At 56.3% G+C, this 20,639-nt stretch overlaps 1 protein-coding gene across 3 annotated transcripts in view; it reads right to left on the bottom strand.

The window, feature by feature from the left end:
- PLCG1 (phospholipase C gamma 1) overlaps positions 1–20,639 on the bottom strand; it is a gene marked incomplete at its 5' end in the record, with an annotated part of 35,064 nt that extends 14,425 nt beyond the window's left edge. For all 3 annotated transcript variants that reach the window (XM_082671708.1, XM_082671709.1, XM_082671710.1), the window contains 4 exons: positions 577–624; positions 767–860; positions 938–1,090; positions 20,423–20,639. In XM_082671708.1, coding sequence (XP_082527834.1) covers positions 577–624; positions 767–860; positions 938–1,090; positions 20,423–20,639 — 512 coding nt within the window. The remainder of the gene's footprint in view (positions 1–576; positions 625–766; positions 861–937; positions 1,091–20,422) is intronic.

The following is a 20,639-nucleotide window of genomic DNA, read 5'->3' as shown; positions in this document are numbered from 1 at the left end:
CTAGCCAAAATCCAACGCCTTCCTAATACCCCACCCTGACCCAGTCTTCTTCACCCAGAGCGTTGGAGTTGCTCCCTGAGTTCTCCACTCCACCTGCCCTGGACCCTCCAAGCGCAGCTAGCAGTTCTGCGCAACTGAACCCGGGTCACGTCATGTTTCTCTTCAACACCCTCCGTGGTGTCCACCTCTCTCCCAGTCAACCGTCCTCATCATGCATCACCCAGCTTTTGTCCTGAACCTCTCTGTAGCCCCTCTGGTAGTCGCACCATGGCCTCAAAGCCGTGAGCTTCAAAGCACCCCCCCCCACACACAAACTACAGGACACCCAGAGCCAGTTCTATACCGCCTATCTCTGCCCACAGTGGCAGGGCACGTGGCTTATCGTCCCTGGCCTCTCCTGCCAGCTCGCACAAGGCCATCAGAGGGCTTTCTGCAGGAAGCTCCTTGTGCCAGAACCACCTGCCCACCCTGCTTGAGGCAGGTCCTCCGGTTCTCCAGGCAGCTGCCTGGAGGTGGGCTATTGCTCTGGCGGCCCCAACCCACCCTGCTGGGCTAGAGCCACAGCGCAGGACCCACCGATCCTCACGATTCCGGTCCACTGAGTAGAACTGCTTCCGCAGCCACCTGGAGGGAGAGAAGCCCGAAGTGAGGCCCAGGCTTAGGGAGGAGACCAGCAGGCAGGCTCTGGGCACAGAGGCCTGAGTCCCTGCCCTGCTCCCTAGAGCCCGATGCCCCAACCCTAAGCACGTCTGCGGGGGGTTCTTACCTCTCAATCTGCAAGGGTGTGGCCGCCTGCAACGTATCCTCCATCAGCCAAGTCAGGCCCTTGATCCACATGTTCACTTCGTCCTCAGACGTAGCTATGAGCAAGGGGCAAAGAGCTGAGCCTGGGGCCAGGGGCTGCTGCCCTTAACTCCTCCACCTCCTCAGCTCCCACCTTGCAGGCTCAGGGTCTTCAGGCGGAATTCCATTCCATACAGGATGACAAAGCAGTGTGACTGGTCCGGTCGAAAAGCAGGATCCTCTTGGTAGCGATCGAAGTCCCGTGAGGTCTTCCCCGGGCGGATCTCCTTGATTTCTCGAATGTCAACTAGGAAGGCAGGGAAGAGGTCAAGGTCAGGCTGAGGTCTCTCAGGGTTAGCACTGAAACGAGGGCAGCCTTGTCTCCCACTCATTCCCACACTCTCCTCATGGAGGACCACAAAGAGAGACCCCCCCCCCACCCCGGGAAGGCGGGCAGAGTCAAGACCACTCAGTCCTACTGGGGTACAGAAGAGAACTGGGCTGAGTCTAAGGACAGAGCTCTGCTAAAAGCTGAGTGTCTGCGGGAACAGGAATCTCCGTCCTGTGTACCTTCCCTCGGTGACAATATAGGCAGTTCACTCTGACCTGGGAAAGAGCGGGACTCTACAAAGAGAAATGGGGACCCACGGCTGTTCTGTGAGGACCCTTTCCTGACACAAAAGTACTAAAACTAGGGCTTCCCTGGTGGCGCAGTGGTTGAGAGTCCACCTGCCAATGCAGGGGACACGGGTTTGTGCCCCGGTCCGGGAAGATCCCACATGCCGCGGAGCGGCTAGGCCCGTGAGCCATGGCCGCTGAGCCTGCGCGTCCAGAGCCTGTGCTCCGCAATGGGAGAGGCCACAACAGTGAGAGGCCCGCGTACCGCAAAAAAAAAAAACAGGTACACAAACTGAATCATAAAGTCTCAAGGGCAGGCCTGGGGCTGGGCAGGCCCAAATGGGTTTCAGGGTCCGTAGGAGGAAGGAGGGATTAGGCCAAGAGAACTGGTGCAGCCTGACGGCTCACCCCCTAAATATCCCTGAGCAAGACCCAGCAAGAGCAGTGGCTGCCCACGGATGGCTCCCATTCTGGCCTCACGGCACAGACTGGGGCAGCACCCAGGTCAGAGTGGCAGATGAACTGCTTCAGCCACTACCTCTGAGATGACACTGAGTGACTCATTTAACTTCCCTCCATCTCGGTTTTACTACCTCTAGAGCAAAGAGCTCGACTGAATTTCTCTAGAAGGCAGGGTGGCAGAAAAGACCTGCGTGGGCCCTGGGGTGGGCCTGCTGGGACTAGACTCCCGGGCTCCACCTCACCTTAGCTGCGTGACCTCAGCAGAGTGACAACCACTCTGACCCCACTGCTTCCCTCGGTGAACACAGGTAACAGACTGCGGCACCTGGAGGTGTTGCTAAGCTCAAAGGTCCTAACAGCCCAGAGCGCCCAGCCCTGTAGGTGGCACATGGTGGGCACTCATTCAAGCCTCCCCCACCCCGTCGGCTCTGTCAGCTTCGGTGGTCTGTGGTCTGCACAGACAGTCGGAGCAGGCACACAGGTTGTGACCCCAGGCCTGGAGAGCGCCTGGCTGCACACTCACACTGTCCCTGGGTGCTGGCTGGGACCCTGCACAGAGGGCACACTTTCCAGCCAGATAAAGAGACAGATTTAGGGAGGTCAAAAGAGAGAAGCCTGGCTTAGCCGCCAGAAATGACTCTGAGCGCTCCCTTGGCTCTAGAGCCTCTTCAAATGCTCTCGACCCAGACTGGCCCGGAAGATCTGGAGTCAGGAGGGCTGCCAGCATGCTGCCTGGCCCACCTCCCCCCAGAGCCCTCCTGGCCTGAAGTGCACAGCACTCCGGCTGGAATGTTCTAAGAGGCCCAATCCCAAGGCCTTCTTCCTGTCCCTCTAGCCACAGCTGTGCTCCACCTATCCCACCTCAAACAGTGGCATCGCCTCCAGCCCCAGGCCCAGCTCCCCTGCCAGAACACTGCCGGTTCTCCCTGGGCCCTGCTCCCGTGCCCTCAGCAACCCTCACAGGCCCAGTCCTCCAGCTGAGGGCCCCCCAGTTCTCACCAATCAGCCATCCTTCTTGAGCCTACGAATCTGTATAGGCTGTTGTTGTTCTGATCCCTCCTGAGGTTGCCCACTATGGAGAACCCACTCCTTCTCCGGGCTTCAAGGCCCGCTGTGATGCGGCTCCAGTGATTTACTGCCACTTCTGCCCTCCCATCTTCTCTGCTCCATCCCACCTAAGCTGGACTGAGGACAAGAACTGTCGTGTTTCCTGTCCCCCATTTCACCTTGGTCCCTAGCCAGGGGCTGTCTACCTCCCAGACTCCACTCTCTCTCACCAAAGACCCAATTTGGAAGAGCCTTCCTGCAGTAATCATGCCCTTGACACCCTGGGGCACTACGTGTGTGTTTGTTCTTCAATCTCTCCCAGGCTGGGCAAGGCCACCCAGTGCTTGCTGAATGACTGAACAAACAACGGAAAAAGCAGGCACACCACTGGGGGGAGGGGTAGCACAATGGGAGTGGTTTTTAAAATGAAGAGTTATGCTCAGGTAAAAACAGAGGGGGGGTGGGGAGGGAGACTGGGTCACAAAGACCCAGCCTGAGAAGACAGGGTTCCCAAAGATGGAAGGAGGAGCTGAACAGGGGAAATGCCCAGATCAGAAACTGCAGAATAACCACAAACCTTGCCCTCTGAAACAGAAACCAGCATGCTTTTCCGGTGCAGAGCTGCTGTCACCCCGCTCCCACACCTCTCACACAGGCACACGACCTCACACACACAACGCATACAGGCCAACGAGGCCTGTGTGGTCCACAGCCTGGGCCCTTCCGCGCAGCTGCCCACCAGTCATCAGAGGTAGTTAGTCCATGATGTGGCTACCGCCCGGCAAGCAACTGCAGGGTCAATCTGAAGCCTGCTGCCAGGCCACCTGCAGCACCCCACACATGTGCTGCATATGCACACACACGTACACACAACACACACTGCCAGCGGGTCCTAGGTGCCCTGTGGCCTGCCCCGTGCTCCTGAGTACATTTCCAGTGAGACCATGCCGGAAGCAAAAGAGGCTGGTCCCCAAAACAGGGACCAGGTAGGCACACAACAGCTCTGGGCCAGGCGCCCAAGTCTCCCAGGCTCCTGCTGGCCACACAAGGCCCCTTGTACTTCTCCCCATTGGAGATGTCAGCCCGGCCCTCAGGCCCTCCAAGTCCATCAAGCCAACCGCAGGCTGGAAGGACAAGACACCAGGGTGAGAGGCGCTACCAGGTTCTTAAAAGCTGCATCCTGTGTGACCTCCCACCTCAGCCCCACCCTCCTGCCTCCCAGAATAAATACAGCAGGGTCCTCTTCCTGAGAGCCAGGACCGGTTGCCCAGGGACTGCCATCAAGGGGAGGAGACCCCCTGGGACAGGCACGGCCTCTGCCCTGCAGGGTCTGGGTCAGACCTGAAGGAAGGGCAGGAAGAGAGACCCTCTCAGGACTTGGGAGCTTGGGGGAGGGAGGAAAACTGCTTAGAGGAGCAGGAAACCCACGACCCAGCACTCATTCCCACATAGAACCACGGAGAATAACATTCAAGGGACATGGGGAAAAGAAAAGCCAGTGGTACTGGGAGGTCCTGGCTAGGCTGGAGATGGGGGAGTAAGATGGGGGAACTCTCTGAGGACAAGGGCAGGATCCCACAACCAGGGGCCTGCAGCCAGGCTGGGCTGATGTGCAGCAGAAGGGAGTAGGGCTTTCGTTTATGACAAAGGCCCACCCCCAAGCTCACCCAAACCCTAGAGGGCCTGGGGGAGTCCATCAGCACAACCCAGCCAGCTCAGCCCATTAGGAGCCATGGAGGGCTCATTCCTCTAAGGACCAGGTCCCCAAGGCCCACGCAGAGGCCCCAAGGAACAGCGTGGGTATTACCATTCCAAGCAAGGCCATGGCAGACAGCGACAAGCCTGGACGGTGAGGGGGGACTCAGTCCCTGGCATTTAATCGCCCACAAACTCTCATGAAGAAATAGACTAGCCCTCCTCAAGAGGCTCTGGGCTAATGAGGGACCACTGCACCTGGACCAGGGACTGGCCTCTCATGCCAGCCCTAAGGGCTGAGGACCTGCTCACAGGCCAGGCTGCCTCCTCCCACTCCTTCAGGAAGCCTGCCCTGACCATCCCCTTCCTGAAGGCTGTCCAGGCCCAGCAGAGGAGAACCACACAGATCTTAAACTCTAGCTGTGAGGTCCTGGGCAGTCCCGCTCTTTTTTTTAAAAAATTTATTTATTTTACTTATTTTTGGCTGCGTTGGGTCTTCATTGCTGCATGCGGGCCTTCTTCTAGTTGCAGCGAGCGGGGGCTGCTCTTCGTTGTGGTGCGCAGGCTTCTCATTGTGGTGGCCTCTCTTGTGGAGCACAGGCTGTAGGTGCACAGGCTTCAGTAGCTGTAGCACGCAGGCTCAGTAGTTGTGGCACACGGGCTTAGTTTCTCGGCGGCATGTGGGATCTTCCCAGACCAGGGCTCAAACCCGTGTCCCCTGCATCGGCAGGCGGATTCTTAACCACTGCGTCACCAGGGAAGCCCAGTCCCGCACTCTTTTGGCCTCAGTTTCCCTATCAGTAAACTGGGGATTCCTCCTACCTCACTGGGTTGCATAAGGGCCCTGCCAGGAGCCGCCAGTCCCAGTGAAGTCTGACGCCCCTGCCTGTGTGCCTAGTGCCATTGACATGGGGCCTACATGAGCCAGCAGCAGCCACTGCCAGAGTTGCTGGGGGCAAACCCAAACCTAGGCGAGGTAAAGCTGGCCCACAGCTGCCTTGGCCCAAGGAAAATAACCCAAGTAGCCATTTCCCCAGCTCCAAAAAGGGTCTCACGGGGATGGGGCACCATGGGGGAAGAGTGGGACTTGTGGAGCCTCCGAGTTCACATCGGTGCACATGGACATGACATGCTCTAAGCCAGAGGCTGCTTCCTGAGCCTCAGCACCGGGCCTGTTGCAGTCACAGCATCTCACCTAAGCACGTGTGCACTAGCCAACACGTGCCGTGCCGGCACTACACATACCCCGGCCTTGCATAGGGTGGGGCACCAGAAGAGAATGCTAACAGATCTGAAATCACAAACACCACGTTTCAAATCCTGTTTCTGAGGATACAGCTTGGGCCTCGGGCAAGTCTCTCAGCTCTTAGGTAGCCTGTGGATAAAGTGAAGGCCTTAGTGGGGGTGGGCCCGCCATAAACCCTTCACATGCAGACAGAGAACTACACAGAGTCAGCAAAGTGATTTTGCTAGAAAGGGACAAGAGAACATACTGAAAATTAAACCCCCTAATGATGAAGATACGGTCAAGAAAACCACCAGCACCACCACACACAAAAAACCGAAATGACACATATCACAAATTTCTGGACATGAAACATGCATTCGCCAAAATATTTCTCTTAAGAGAGTCTTCCCTTTAAGTGCATAAATTAATTGGTGGAAACTGCAATAGAAACTAACCGTTTCTGCAATAGAAACTAACCGTTTCTCCCCAAGGCCACCAGGAAATTCAAAACTAACCGGACTCCCCTGGTGGTGCAGTGGTTAAGAATCCTCCTGCCAGTGCAGGGGACACGGGTTCGAGACCTGGTCCAGGAAGATCCCACGTGCCGCGGAGCAACTACGCCCGTGTGCCACAACTACTAAGCCTGAGCTCTAGAGCCCATGAGCCACAATTACTGAGCCCGTGTGCCACAACTACTGAAGCTCGCACGCAGCAACGAAGACCCAACGCAGCCAAAAATTAATTTAAAAAAAAGAAACTAACCGTATAAAAATGCATGTAAATACTTTTTACAACTTAAAATAGCTGTAAGTCATGATAAATACCAAAGTTTTTTTAAAAACATCTAGGAAGCTTGAAAGAGGTAAGTGAATGTTACCGGGACAGGTCCCTTCCCCTGGGGTTTTCACTGCCCCTGACAGTGGGCTGTGGACGCCCAGTCCTGCAGCGTGTCCTGGAGGAAGGTGGGCAAAGCTCAGCACTCCTCAAAAGGGCCCAAGTCCAGTCAGAGCCACGAGATCCAGAGACCCCAGCCCCACATCCGCTCCCAGCACTCCCCCTACCTCTGAGCCTCTGCATGTGCCAGGCCCACCTTCTCAACTTAAGTTTCCATCAGGCCTGGTCCCGTGGCATACTTGGTGCTTCCGCATTCTGGTCACACCATCTGATGCCTCCTTGGTGTCAAGGCCACTGACCTGAGTTCCACAAGGAAGAAACCACATCTGCCTCCTCTCCATTCCCCAAACCCAGGTCCCTGGGGAGGCTTCAAAATGCTTACAGAGTGCTTAGAAGCAGGAATGAACACACGAGAGTTAGACTCCAGAGCTAATTATCTAAGAGGCCACAGATGCTCAAAGAGGGTATCAGGGATGACTTCCTGGAAGAGGTGGTGCCATGGGGCAACAAAGGCTGAGGAGCTCCAACAAATATGCAAATGCAGTGGTCAGTGGGGTGACCATGTGGAGAGAAGAAAGAAGGACCAGACACAGGGTGGGGGGGCGGCGCGGGCACTGCCCCAGGGGCCAGAGTAATCTGAAAACACTGGGAGGTTCCTGTACACAGGTTCCTGTAGCCGGTGGGAACCATGGGAAGCTAATGGTGCTTTGGGGAAAACAAAAGAGAACAAGCAGGGCTCTTTGAGCACCACGCCCTGCTTGGGTCTAAGCCAAGGCCACCAGGAGATTCAAAAGAGCGGGTCCCAGGGGTCGGAAGAGTTGTACAGACCTTCCCAGAAACAATCTCTCATCAATCACATCTTCTCCACATACAGCCGGGGCCAAACAGATGGACCACTCCCAGTCCCCATCCCGCAAGTCAGCACCTCCTGTACCACCCTTCCAAAGAAACTACACATCAGGGCCGGAGAGAGCACAAATGGAGCTGAACTTTCTCCCCCAGAGGATGCTGAGATGGAGAAAGGAATCCACGAAGGGAAGCGCACTGCCAACCAGCTGATTCCCAGCTCTGCACCTCTGCTGCCCTACACAGGGAGCCAGAGGTCTCTGCACCCTAGGGTGCCTGGATCGGCCAGGATTATACAGCTTTGACAGAGCCTCACAGCTTGGAAGGAGAAGGATGGAGGTGGCCAAAGAGGAGACAAGACAGAACCTGCACACAGGTGGGAAAGGAGTCTGATGCAGCAGGAGCCAGGGCCTGGGATGGCCAGCAGCTTCCATGTCGGCCACCTACTGCTCAAGGAGTAGGAATGAGAGCCCCCCTATCCCCGCCCAACAAAACAGTCTGGAGCAGCTCCCAGGGAGAAAGATGAGAGCGGAGGGGTGGGGAGCTCTCAGCCTCCATTTTACAAAGGACGGATCCTGACTCAGAGACCCAGGGTCACAGGGTCATGCAGCAAAGGGAAGGTGAGGCCGGAGTTTATCTCCTTCCCATTCCTGTGCAGCAGCACCTTCAAACCAGACCAGCAGGGGCGAGAGGACTAAACCCCTTCCCAGATGCAACAGGGAAGGCCTAGCCAAACCCTGGAGTACAGGGCACACCCAGGGCAGAGCTCAGCATCTGTTCCCGGTTGGGGTTTCGTCCATCACTGTTCCCCAAACACCTGACCGAGAAGAGCAGCCAGCCCTTCTCCCACCTTAATAAACAGGAAAAGGCCATTCGGACAGTTGGATGGGGATCTGTGGGATCCTCCTACACGGAACCCTGCACTCCTACATACTAACTGCTTCAGGTCACAGCTGTCAAGGATCCTCGCCAGTTCATGAATCACCTGGAGTCTAGATTCTAGGTGAACCTCCTCTGTGGAGCAATGAGGAAATGGAGGCTCCCAAGGGTCTTGTCACAGTCACGTGGTAGTTCATGTAGAACTGGGACCCTCTGCAGCGGCCCCACAGCAGCACACACCCTGAACTTGGGTTTGCAGAGAAAAAGCAGGGCAGCCCAGCAAGCCTTCACACCATTCAGGCAGGCAGCCCTCTTCCCTAAGATGCAAAATTAATCCCATCCATTTCAGAGGTGGGAACAGCATGCCCTGGCTCCAAAGGAAGGAAGGGCAAGGAGGCCCCACCCAAGGAACTCAAAGCTGGGAGAGAGATGAGCAGTTATCTACTGGGCTTGTCCTTTCATTCCATCACCGGGATCAAACTTTCAAATGTCTGTCTACTCCACGTCAGGCCCTGGGGTGGGTCCTGGATAAACAGAGATCAGTAAGGCATTGGAGTTCCTGCCCCTGAGAAAGCCAGAAAGCTCCTGCCCGGTGGAGGAAACAGATGGGGAAGCAGATAACTATGAGGTCCTGCAAAGAGTAGAACAACAGGGAGGTGTCTGTGGCACCGAGAGCCAGAGAAAGTGAGGAGCTGGATGTGGGAAGTCTCGGACCACTCTGTCCACAGAAGGCAGGTCTGGAGGACTGGCCTGTCCAGGTCTGCCAGGGAGGATCACAGAAGCCAAGGCATCGATGCAGTAGTCTGGGGGTTTGGGGAAAAGGGCATTCAGAGTTTCATGGATGAGAGGGGAGGGAAGGTAGGCCTCCGCTGGCCATCAACACCACAGTGGGGGCAGGTGCAACAAGGGGCTTGCCCCAGCTTCTCTGCCCGAGCCCACATGACGCCCCAGGCAGTCCCTTGGATGCTGACGTCTGCCCACTCTGCAGGCTGGTGCTGCCCGAGTTCTTTCTAGATGGCCTGTGTCTGCCAGGCTCCCAGCTACAGGGAAGAGGATGAGGGCCCAGCAGGGCTGGGTATTGGAGTGTCCAGGATCTCAAAAGGCCCAATGAAATGCTCCTCATGGTACATTCAGGCCACCTGGAGAACCAGAGTACTAAGCATAAGTCACTTTTCTAGCCTCCTCTTTCCTGACCCTCAGGGCAATCAACACGGGTGTCCACACCCTCCCTCCTGCTGGAAGTTCTGCCCTTGACTTCTCCTCTCCTGATTTCCTGCTTCTTCTTGGGCTCCAGGCCTATCCCCACCTGTCCCCACGCTGGCCTTCGTCAAGGCCCATGCCAAGGGCCTCTCCTCTCCCGATGCTCTCCCTGCTCCCCAGTCAGTGTCAATGCAGGCAATTTACAAACACAGCTCTAGCCTACTCCTTGACTATAAGCTTCAGACCCTTCAAACCAACTGCCTACTTGCCGTCTCCACCTGTTCGCCTCAAAGTCAACCCCTCACCAAAACGAGGCCTCTTGCCACACCTCTTGGGTCCGCTAACAGCATCACCTCCAAAGAGGTGCATAGACTCGACTCTTCAGAACCATGCTTAACATCTTTTCTCTCACCCCCTCCAATCTAATCCTTGAACAAGTCCTACTGGCTTTTCTAATATCATTCACAACCACATTTACCTAGTGCCTAGATGAGTGGGAATGCTGTGTATTTTAAGGCTATTTGACTGTCTTCTCCACTGGAGCATAAGCTCCATGCCTGTTGGCGTCAATGCCCCAGTGCCTAGCAGGAAATGCACTGTTAGGAGAAGAAAGAAAAAATCTGGGGCCCTCTCGTGAAAGGAAATGATAGGGGCCTCCGGCTGGGGGCTGAGTGATAGGGGCTGAAGTTGGGGTACAGGTGGGAGGGGGATGGCAGAGGCCTTCCCCTGTGGAGCTTCCTGACCCCCATGCTGTCTCACGACCCCGGCCCTGGCTCCCCGCCTCTTTGGTTTCTGTTACTGTCACCATGGGCCCTTCCCTCTTTGGGGGACATGTGGGGCCAGCCCTCAAACCCCCAAAAGAGTCAACCCTGATTAGGTTGGAGACGTTCTAAACAATGACAAGGGTCAGTAAGTCACAGGCCTGCTCATTCAGACGCCCTCTTCTGTACACCCACCTGCTCTCCCGGTTTAGAGCTGCTTGGTCCAGCCTCTCCTCAGTGGGCCACTCCCTTTGGGCAACACCAGCCCAAGCCAAGTCACTCTCCTGTCCTCCTTTTGCTTCCCGGGGAGCCAAGGCCCCAGTATGTGATCTACTCTCTGACCTCAGTCCGAGGTGAAAGGGAACACCCACTCCCTACCTCCCCAGGAAGCCCAGCTCAGATTCTTCAAAATCACCTCCCCTATTGAAAGGAGTGGCTACCTTGGGACTTGCCCTTCCTGATTTTAATTCCCTGGTTCCACCCTCTTAAGACAGCTCCTGGCCTCACCTCCTGTAGCACAGACAGCTGCCTGCTAGCCTCCCACCCCTGCCTGCAGAGCCTCACCCTTCCAGTGTGGGCCAGTTCTCAGGCCAGGGACCAGGACACCCTCAAGGAACAGTCTAGGCATCAAGTGTTCTCACTGGAGGGGACTCTCTGTTATTTTACTGCTGGCCTCAAGAGGCTCTGAGTAACCCCTGACAAACCGATATATACTACGTTTTCTACCCTCCTTGCTGGATATGCTAAGAGCTCCCAAGAAAGGCCAGCCCCAGTTAGGAACTGACAGGCGAACACAGACACATCATACTCAATTACTGTGTTAGGGTCAGAATAGGAGAGCTACCGGAGGACAAACAGGGGGAAGTGGTCTTCAGAGCCTCAGAGAGGGACTCGTCGCCCCCTGCCCCTGTCGCTACCCAACTTCCCAGCTGACCTCCTACCCTCAAGTAGGCGCAGAAGCCTTTGGGACCTGTGGCCAACTCCTCCCCTCCTTCCTAGGGTCAGTCACTCCATGAACTCGGGCCCACACTCTCTGGGCCTGAGGCTGAAGTCACACAATCCCATGGGGTTTGCATTCACCCACCACACACCCACAGCTACACAGCCAGAGTCCCAGTATGGTCAGTGCCCTACCCCTGCAAGGGCAAGGCCAGGCCAAGGACACTGGGACCTGGGGGGCGCCCCTTAAACAACCACTTCCCTCAGGACATTTCAGCTCAGCCACGTCCCCAGGTGTCCAAGAAAACAGGAAGCCAACCCCAATGTGAATGGCCCACCCCCGATGAGTTAGAATTAGGTCTCACACAAACAAGCGGTCCAACTCTCCGTGGCCCAACGCCTTACCAGTCTGGTCAGATGTCTGCCACCAGGGCCTGGAGCTTTGGTCAGACCGTCCACTCCTCACCGAGCCCACGCCTTGATCCTCTAGCCAACGCCAGCCTGCTAGCCAGCAGGGGGAGCGACCCACAGTGGCAGGCTGATGCTCTCTGGAGCCCCGCGCTCAGCCAACAGCACTTTAGGCACAACTGTCTCCTGCCGGCCCTCGGCTTTCACGGTTTTCTGCACGTTCCAGATCACAAGCTTCCCAGGATCAAGGACTGGGTCACCTCCTTTTCTTGCTTCCTAACTCCAGGCTGCTTTGTGCCAGGCCTGGCTCAGCAAGGGAGATGCCAGTCTCCTGCAGGAGAAAGCCCTGCCCCATGTATTCTGCATCCTTAGTCTTGCTGAAGCCAGGGCCACCGGCCAACACCGGGAAGGGCCCAGAAGGAAGCAGCAGAGCCTATACACAAAGCCTACATGTGGGCTATAAAAAGGAGCCCTCCCTGCTTCCCCGAGGACAGGCTTGGTTCCTAGAGGTGACAAGTCGGGGAGAGACCTAGTACCTGTGCTTGGGCACTCAGCCACTGCAGCCTCTCAAAGGTAAGCCAAGCACCTCCTCAAAAGGAACTAGTCTTACAAGGAGGAGAGGGAGACCATCAAGAACTGCGGCAGGAATGCAAGCGGAGACTCTCCGAGCCGCATCTCCTGGGACCTCAGCCTCCACCAAAGCGACCACCTGCACCGTCCCCACCACCTCTTCCCCAGCCCCAGCATATCCAAGGACCTCCCCCTTCTCACACTTCTTCCCTCTCCTCTAGGGCTGAGGGCACTCTCTCGAGGCAGCCTCAGTCTCCACTCCCTCTGGAGGCCCCAGCACACCCAGCTGTGATGAGCGGCTCTAACTCTGGGGTGATGAGGTGATGGCAGGAAGCTGTGGCTCGGGGGCAGCTCAAGCAGGGGTATGTGTGTTGGGGTGAAGGCGGAGAGATACAATTAGGCAAGGGCACAGCTATAATACCTTGGAGTGTGAACACAAAGTTCTCTGTTTCCGAGACCCCAGCCAAGGCAGCCTCTTGACCCACAAGGGCTGCAGCCTACCTGCCACAACAGCGGGGCCACCCTCACTGTACCCCGTGCTCAAGTCACAGGAACTAATTCCTCCCTGGCCTCCTTTCCCCAAATACTCCTCCAGCCTAATCTGCCCGGAGTGCTGAGGCTCTGCACCTGGGGGCAGACCCAGAGCCGCCAAGGCCCCCCTCTGGAAACAGTGGGGTGGCTTGCCACGGCGCACACATATGGCCTACGGGAGAGCCAAGCCTCGGCTGCCGTCAGCCATGGAGATGAACACAGCACACCCTCATCTCTCCAGACCGACAGAGCAAGCTTGGCTTGTTTCCTTCTCAGCGTGCCGGACCCCGTCGTTATTTTTTCTTTCTGGCTATATGTGCCTTAACCTTTATGTTTACTGCTAGACTCCACAGTGCTTGGCACGTCAGCAAATGCCAGAGTCCAAAGCCAGGGAGGCACAAGTGGCACCTCACTTGTTCAGTGTGCCACAGGGCCCAAGAAAGCTGTTTTCAGGGCTTTTTTTTTTTTTTTTTTTTTTCCTTCAAGGAAAGAAAGAGTAGCTATGGTGATACAGAAAGCTCACTATGCTAGAGATCTACTGCCACAGTGAACAAGTCAGAGGCTGGAGTCATCATGTCTGGTTCAGCGTACCTAACACACAGGAGCTAAGACCACACTAAATGTGGGATGAACGAAGGAACATGTGGACGAAGGCAAGTGCTTCAGCTTGTCGTCGGGGTCCTGGAGAGGCCCTTCTCAGGGCACCTAGAGCCCAGAGCCCAGGCTCCCACTTCCCTGGCAGAGGCTCAGTGCGGTTGTCACCACAGCCCAGTAAGAGCAAGTCAGGGCGAGGCTCTTCTGCTACCTTGGCCCCTGCAGCAGGGACAGAAGCATCTCGATGGGGGCTGTGGCAAGCCGAGGGCAGCAGAGGGTCCCGATGGAGGCTCTGAGTCCAGCGTGCCAGGAAGGGGGCCTGGGCGCATCGACCAGGACATCTGCCCAGAGGGCAGAGGAGAGATCAGGGAGTTCTGTCCACATAAAGTAAAACAACTCTGGTCCTGCAGAACACCCACCTTACTGTCATTTCCCCAGAGTGGAGGAATAAACTGAACACTGCAGTGGGAATCAGAAGTTCCAGGCTCTGGTCCCACCACTACCATGAACCTGCTGGGGCACCTTAGCCTTGGGGCCTTCGTTTCCTCATCTACAAGGGAGAGCCCATCATTCCCACCTCTCAGTTGGAGCTGTGGTGGAGCTTAAACAACACAATGGATGAGAAAATGCTCCATGAACTAATGCACTATTCAAGTACCCAATTTTTCTCCTGCCCCCGACCTCTGTGTACAGACTCAGGGAGGGAACAAAGAAAAGAAGTAGGAAACAGACTTCTAGCCCAGGCTGTCAGAGCAGCCACGGCATCCAGCTTCGTGGTGGACAGGAGAACTGGAGCTCTGTAGTTAGTTATGGTGAAAGCAAAGGAAACAAATAGTTGTTAAGCACCCACGAGTGCAACATGCTCTGCTGAGCACTCTCACATAGAATCTCTCACTCTCATATGGATCTCATTTGACCATTGTTAATATATGCTCCGTGAGGGAGAAATTATTTTTACAGCTGAAGATCAGTTTAAGATAGGTTAAAGTGACGTGTACCCAAGGTCACAGGAAGAGCTGAGACTCAGACCCAAATCTGACTGATTCTGGCTACAGCTGCTGGAGGCCACTCCTCACCCTGGGCTCCGCCTAGAGTCTTATCACCTGTTACCATGCTGCTCTCAAAAGATTTCCCCCCAGAGAAGCCCGGGCGCCATGCTTCTCTAAACAAAGCACTCTACTAGGAGCTCCAGAACACTCCCCTCCTCCTGCCCCACCTCCACTTCTCCTGGGACTCCCCTCAAAGTCCCCACTGACTTCTGCAGTTCTAAGAGAGGGAGCAGAGAGGGGGAAAATGTCTCCTATCCCCTAATGTCAGGACTTTGCTACATTAGGCCTCACTTCCTCCCTCCAACTTAGCCACCGCTGACTTCCTTGAAGCCACATCCCAGAGAAAAGGGCAGAGTGGGAAGAGATGCTTTGAATTAACGGAGACCGACAGGGATGGTGACGGGAGAGGCAAAGGCAGGCCCTAGCACACTGACGTGCTGGCATTAAAGCACTTCCTGGAAGACAGGGGTCTCCCACCAAGGCGCTCAGGTAGCATTTCTCAGGGCGACATTCTCAGAAATAGGCCAATCTGATATCTTCATATGATACCAAAACCGCTGCTCACAGCCAACTGCCCTGGCACCCTGCAAAAGTCAGCGTCAGGAAAGAGCCCTGATGATAGAGGGGCTCCTGAGAGCTTCAAGAAAGAGGCTAGGTGGCCTCCTTGTCTCCGAATCAAAGCGCTTGGTGGCCATCCCCTCAATACCACAGGTACATTTGCTCCCTTCCACTAACAGGTCCTCCTGGGCAACTTAATCTTCACCTTCCTCCTCATCAGGGCTCCCATGCGTGAAGCACTTACACGGTGCTACACTCCATGCAAAGCATCTTGCAGATTCTCTCCGAATCCTCGTAACTCTCTTATGAGAAAAATGTAATCTATCCCTCTTTTATAAACAAGGAGTCCAGAGAGATAAAGTCACCCGCTCAAGGTCACAGAGCAAGTAAGCGGCACAACAGGATTTTAACCTAGGCAGTCAGAGTTCAGAGCCCGAATGCTAAGCTACTCTGGCTCTACTGTCTCCTCCCTCCAGCCCCAGCCCCTCCCCTCCCCTCCATCACTGCCGCCTCCTGCCTGCCTCGCAAGGAGGCTGTGCTGTGCTCATCAGGTCTCTCCTGCAAACTGCAGTGGCTCACGGGTCTCCCTCCTCAACCTCTCCCAGACAAACACAGGACAGTCCTGCTTCAGCCTCTGGTGACAGCTGGCCTACAGAACAGAGCACAACCCACGAGTTACAGCATGCCGTGGCCCTCCCTACGCTGCCCCCAGCCCAACCCCTGCACAGCGATCCCCAGGGCCTCAGCCAGGGTACAGGCAAGTTCCTCAACCACTCAGGAAGGCCCAGCTCCCCGGCCACCTTCCGTGTGAAGCCTTCCTGGCTCTCTCCTCTCGACCCCCTGCTTGCTGAGCAGAGCTCGTTACTCTGCACTCAGAAAGCTCTCAGCATGTACCTCTAGGTACATAACACACAGGGTTATAATTACACGTTCCCAAATCTGTCTCTTCCAGGAGTCTGGGAGTCCCTCAATGCCACTGACCAAGTCTTATCCATCTTTTGAACCCTTAGTGCCTAGCACTGGGCAAATAAGAGGTGTTCACACAATATTTACTGAGCAAATAAATGCCCCCCATTCTAAGGGGCTACCCAAAGCAAGCTAGTGACCAAGCTCTCTAACTGGTAACTCAAGCCTGTGCATCTGCGTACGTCTGTGTGGGCACGTGCACACACAGAGAGAAGGTGGAGGTGTTGGGGGCCCCAGGGCTGCTGTGCTCAGCTCTTCCAGGCATCTGTGAAGCAGGCCCCTTTCCTAGGTTCACAGGAAAGAAAAAGCCCCAGCCGGACAGAGAGCTTGGCCGTGCTGGTCTGGAAACCCACACATCAGGGCAAGCCTGGGGGGCTGAGGAAACACTAAGAGGTCTGACTTCCCCTGGAAAAACTAGTCAGACAGGAAACGCACAGGCGAGGATGGCTAGCTCTGGAGATCCGGACATGTGCTCTCACCCCTCTCCCCCCGGGAGCAACCAGCCAGCACAAAGAAAATCCCCAATGATACAGGCCTGCCCTCCTCGGGCACCTTGGGCCCAGCCTTCAGGGCTGGTCCTATGGTCTATCTCCTCAGCAGTCTGACAGCCACAGGGGTCAGGCCTCAGACAGCTGGTACCAATGTCACCTACCCTGTGAGCCTGACTGCCTTGTCCAAGGCGGTTTGCGTTCTTCTGCCACTCCCTACCCCTGGCATCAAAGGTACCATTCCATTGTCCCCTTTAGTTTCCCTAAGGGCAAGGGCCTGTTTTCATTCACCACCTGAGAAAGCCTGGCGTCTAGAAGGGTGTCAATGTAAGAATCAAAGACGAAAGGCTGGGGCTGCAAAAGTTCCCACAGATACGCTTGGATGGCACTCAGAGCCCACCATGGAGCCTCCACCCGAGCCACTGTTCCCACAATGACCCTCGACTGAACCTCTCATCCCAGAAGGCACCAGAGGGAAAAGTGTAGAGCCAGAGCCTAGAGAGGCTGAGGCTGTCTGTAAGGAACAGTCTGAACACAAAGGTTTCTCCTCAGAGGAGCAACGCAGACCACAGAACGGGGGCCTGAGACCACTCACAGCACAATCCCGGGGCTCTGAGTCCTTTTGGGACTGGCCGACCAGCCACTGACTGGAGAGCCGGGTCCAACTGAGGCTGTCACATGGCAGCACAATTCACTCCCTACATTTCTATTTCCTCATCTGTAAAGTGGGGTGGTACTCCAGGCCCTTTAGAGGATAAACCAAGAAAACATGATGAAAAGTCTCTGTAGCACTCAGCAGGAGGTCTGTAATTGCTTTGTGCTCATTTAAGTCAGTATCTGTAACATAAAAAGCCCAACGTTGACCTGGTTCCTGTCACACCACCGTGACAACCAGCACCAAGGCACTTCCCCACCCCTCTTTTAAGCCCAACTCCCACTGGAGAAGTGAGCACCTGCCAGCCCCGTCTCACAAGTGCAGGATAAAGTGAGAGGGCACAGAGTTAGGCCAGAATGAGGTCCTGTTGAGGTCCTGTACATTAGCGGTCCCCAAACTTTTTGGCACCAGGGACTGGTTTCGAGGAAGACAATTTTTCCACTAACGGGGGGCGGGGGCGTTTCAGGCGGGAATGCGAGTGATGGCGGGGGGCAGCAGATGAAGCTTTGCTCACTCGCCCACGCTCACCTCCTGCTGTGCGGCCCGGTTCCTGACAGGCCGAGGACTGGTACCAGTCCATGGCCCGGGGGTTGGGGACCCCTGCTCTACATGAGTGCCGGGCACTTTCATTGAACCCCAGTCTCTCCTCAGGGCCACGGACACCCTGAGGGTCCCAGAAGTGTCTCTCTCTCTTTGGCCAGGTTACAGGGTCAGCAGGAAAAGGCCAGACGGCAAGGGGCCCTGCTGGGAGTCTAAACTTCCTCAGAACCTACAGAGGGGGGCTGCAGGGATCAGAACCCCACAACGAGGTGCACCCATGAATAGACAGCAATGGGGCAGCTTCAGCATGAGGCTCTGTTTGCAAGGTCTGAACTCCACACGAGTGTCCATTAGCCTTCTCACCCGGAATCCTTCAAACCGGGCCTCCAAAATCAAAGGGCCAGGGCCCCTCCTACATCCTTTGCCCACGTTCCAGGCCTCTCAAATCCCAGCTAACTGATGAGATCACTGAATTTGTACCTCTCTGGCTGACCCACCATTGGGGGCTGGGGTCATCAGGTCCTCTGCATTCCTGCCTCCATCCCCAAACACCTGAGACATCGTGGACTAGCCTCTTGCCTCTCCACACCCATTCTTTCTGTACATGCCCCACGTACAAACGAGAAAGTTACCCACTCATGAGCCAGATGTGCATATCTCCTTATACTTACTCTAACCACTGTTCTACGTGGTAGGTGGGTAGCTGAGTAGTTGGGTCAGGGCAAAACAAAACCATATCCTCCCATCTCCGGGTAGTGATCTCAGTGAAATGGGAACTGGGGCCCCATCCTCCTCCCTTCCGACACCCTCACCCTCACGCTCTTCTGCAGCCACACAGTCCCAGTCCAGGAGAGCAGTCATACTCCATTATTGTTACCATTAATAACGGCTTACACTTACTAAACATTTACAATGTGTCGGGCACTGTGCTAGCTGTTTTAATCTTCTCATTTAACCCCCAGAGCAACAAAATATAGTGGATGTATTATTACTCCCACTTCGCAGATGAGGAAACTAAAGCTCTGAGAAGTAGCTAGCTGCAGGGGCTACACAACTAATATACACGGGCTTCAAATCCAACCCTGCCTTCAACCACTGTGCTGCACTTACTGCCTGCTGGTCACGAGCACGGTTTGAAATGCAGCCTGTTACCTAGGAGAAGTCTATCTGGGAACCTCCAGCCCGTGCTACCAATTCAGGAGAGCGAGCACACAGAGCACCACAGAAACATGGAAGGGGCTGCGCCTGGAGTCTGATGCCTGGGTGATGTTTCCAGGGCCATCCCAGCTCTCTGCAGTGTCTGTCCTTAATCCACTTTGGAATCCAGTCTCTCAAATAACTAAAATTTTCTCCCAATGGCTGACAGGGCCGACGGGGGCACCGAGGAAGGCGGCTGCCGTGTGGAAGTTCGGCAGCTGTGTCAGATCTGGAGTTTGTAGTTGAGGACGGCTGCCTCACCGTAAGACCTTCCTTCCTCCCAATCTTCTCAGCCATCTTCTCACCACAGCCAAGGAGGTCTGTGGGACCTTCCCTTGGGGGTGTCACTTCCTGAACCCCCTTCCTACACATGGACCTAATTCTGAACCTGGCTCTAACATCAGTCTCTGGGGGTCCTTGCAGGAAGCAACCCACAGCCTGGGGTTGCAGACAAATCACCCCTCACACTTGGAGGCGGGGGAACGGAGAGCAGAGCTGGGGGCCCATCCGGCCACAGCACAAGCATGCGCTCAGTGGAATAACACTCTGAAGGATTTGGGGTTTTTCAAAATCCCCCACCTCCCTCCTTCGCAAAAGCAGCCAAGGTCAGGCCTGGGAAGGCAAAGAGGCAGGAAATCAAGAGTAGCCACTCCTGGCTCCCTCCAGCTACGGGGCACAGGCCACAGGCCACAAAGGGCTAGACCCCAATTTGGCTGCGTGCTCTTGAACAGTACCTGACACAAAGCAGTGAGGCTGGCCTCCTGGGAGCCAAGCTCTTGAGAATGTGCATCCAAGGACAAGGGGAGCCTGGCCCCTCTCCGTGCCCTGGCTTTGGGTGTCTGCCCACGCACACAGACCTCCAAAATTCAGCTTCGGGATAAAAGAGGCGGCGGGAAAAAGCAGCCACTGCCTCCCCTCAGGCTTTTCCAAACCGAACAGGACCACCTTCCTCCCTCTCCCCGTGACGGAGATGCATAGGCCCGGTTCCGCTCCAAAACCAGCCCTCCCGTAGCAACTGCCTAAGTTCTACCCAGGGACCCCAAAGGTTCCGTTCCAAGTATGAGCCCAGCCGGGAGGCCCAGAGTTTCGCGGAGGCTGCTCTTTTCGGAGAAAGGGCGCGCATCTGGTCTGGCCCCGGTTCTGGGGCTGGCAGGGGGCACGCTGCCTCGGCTCCCGTCGCCTCGGCCGACACCGCTCCCGGGCCGTGGGGGACCAGACGCCGGCCTCGCTGGTCTCCAACCCGCTAGGATTTTTAGGCCTCTGGGCAAAGAGCCTGGAACACGCCCCCCCGGCTGGGGGAGGGGGTGTCCTGTCAGGTGACTGAGGACCCGGATGCCCCCCGCCCCCGGTGACCACCCGGGCCGAGGCGGGGGCGGGGCCCACAGGGTGTGGGGGGGAAAGCCCGAAAGTTTGCCCAAGTCTCTCTTCAGCGGCGGCCCGAGGCGCGCGGGAGCCGCGCAGACCACCGCCGCCCCCGCGCGCGCGGCGGGCCCCAGGGAGGGGGGCGCACTTACTGGACCCCTCGATCTTGTCGGCGCCACGGCTCCACGTGATCTGCCGCGTCTCCAGCTTGACCTGGAAGGTCTTCCGCTCGGGCCGCTGCGACTTCTTGGAGTAGAACAAAGTCATGACGGTGCCCACCTCGAGGCTGCGGCAGAGGTGCAGCACCTCGGCGTCCGAGGGCGCGCCGGGCCCGCAGCCGTTGGCGCAGGGGGACGCGGCGCCCGCCAT

Source organism: Grampus griseus, assembly GCF_964374135.1.
Source record: "Grampus griseus genome assembly, chromosome: 14".
NCBI classification, from domain to species: Eukaryota; Metazoa; Chordata; class Mammalia; order Artiodactyla; family Delphinidae; genus Grampus; species Grampus griseus.
Note: the sequence above shows the minus strand (reverse complement) of the source record. Positions and strands in the feature narration are given on the sequence as shown.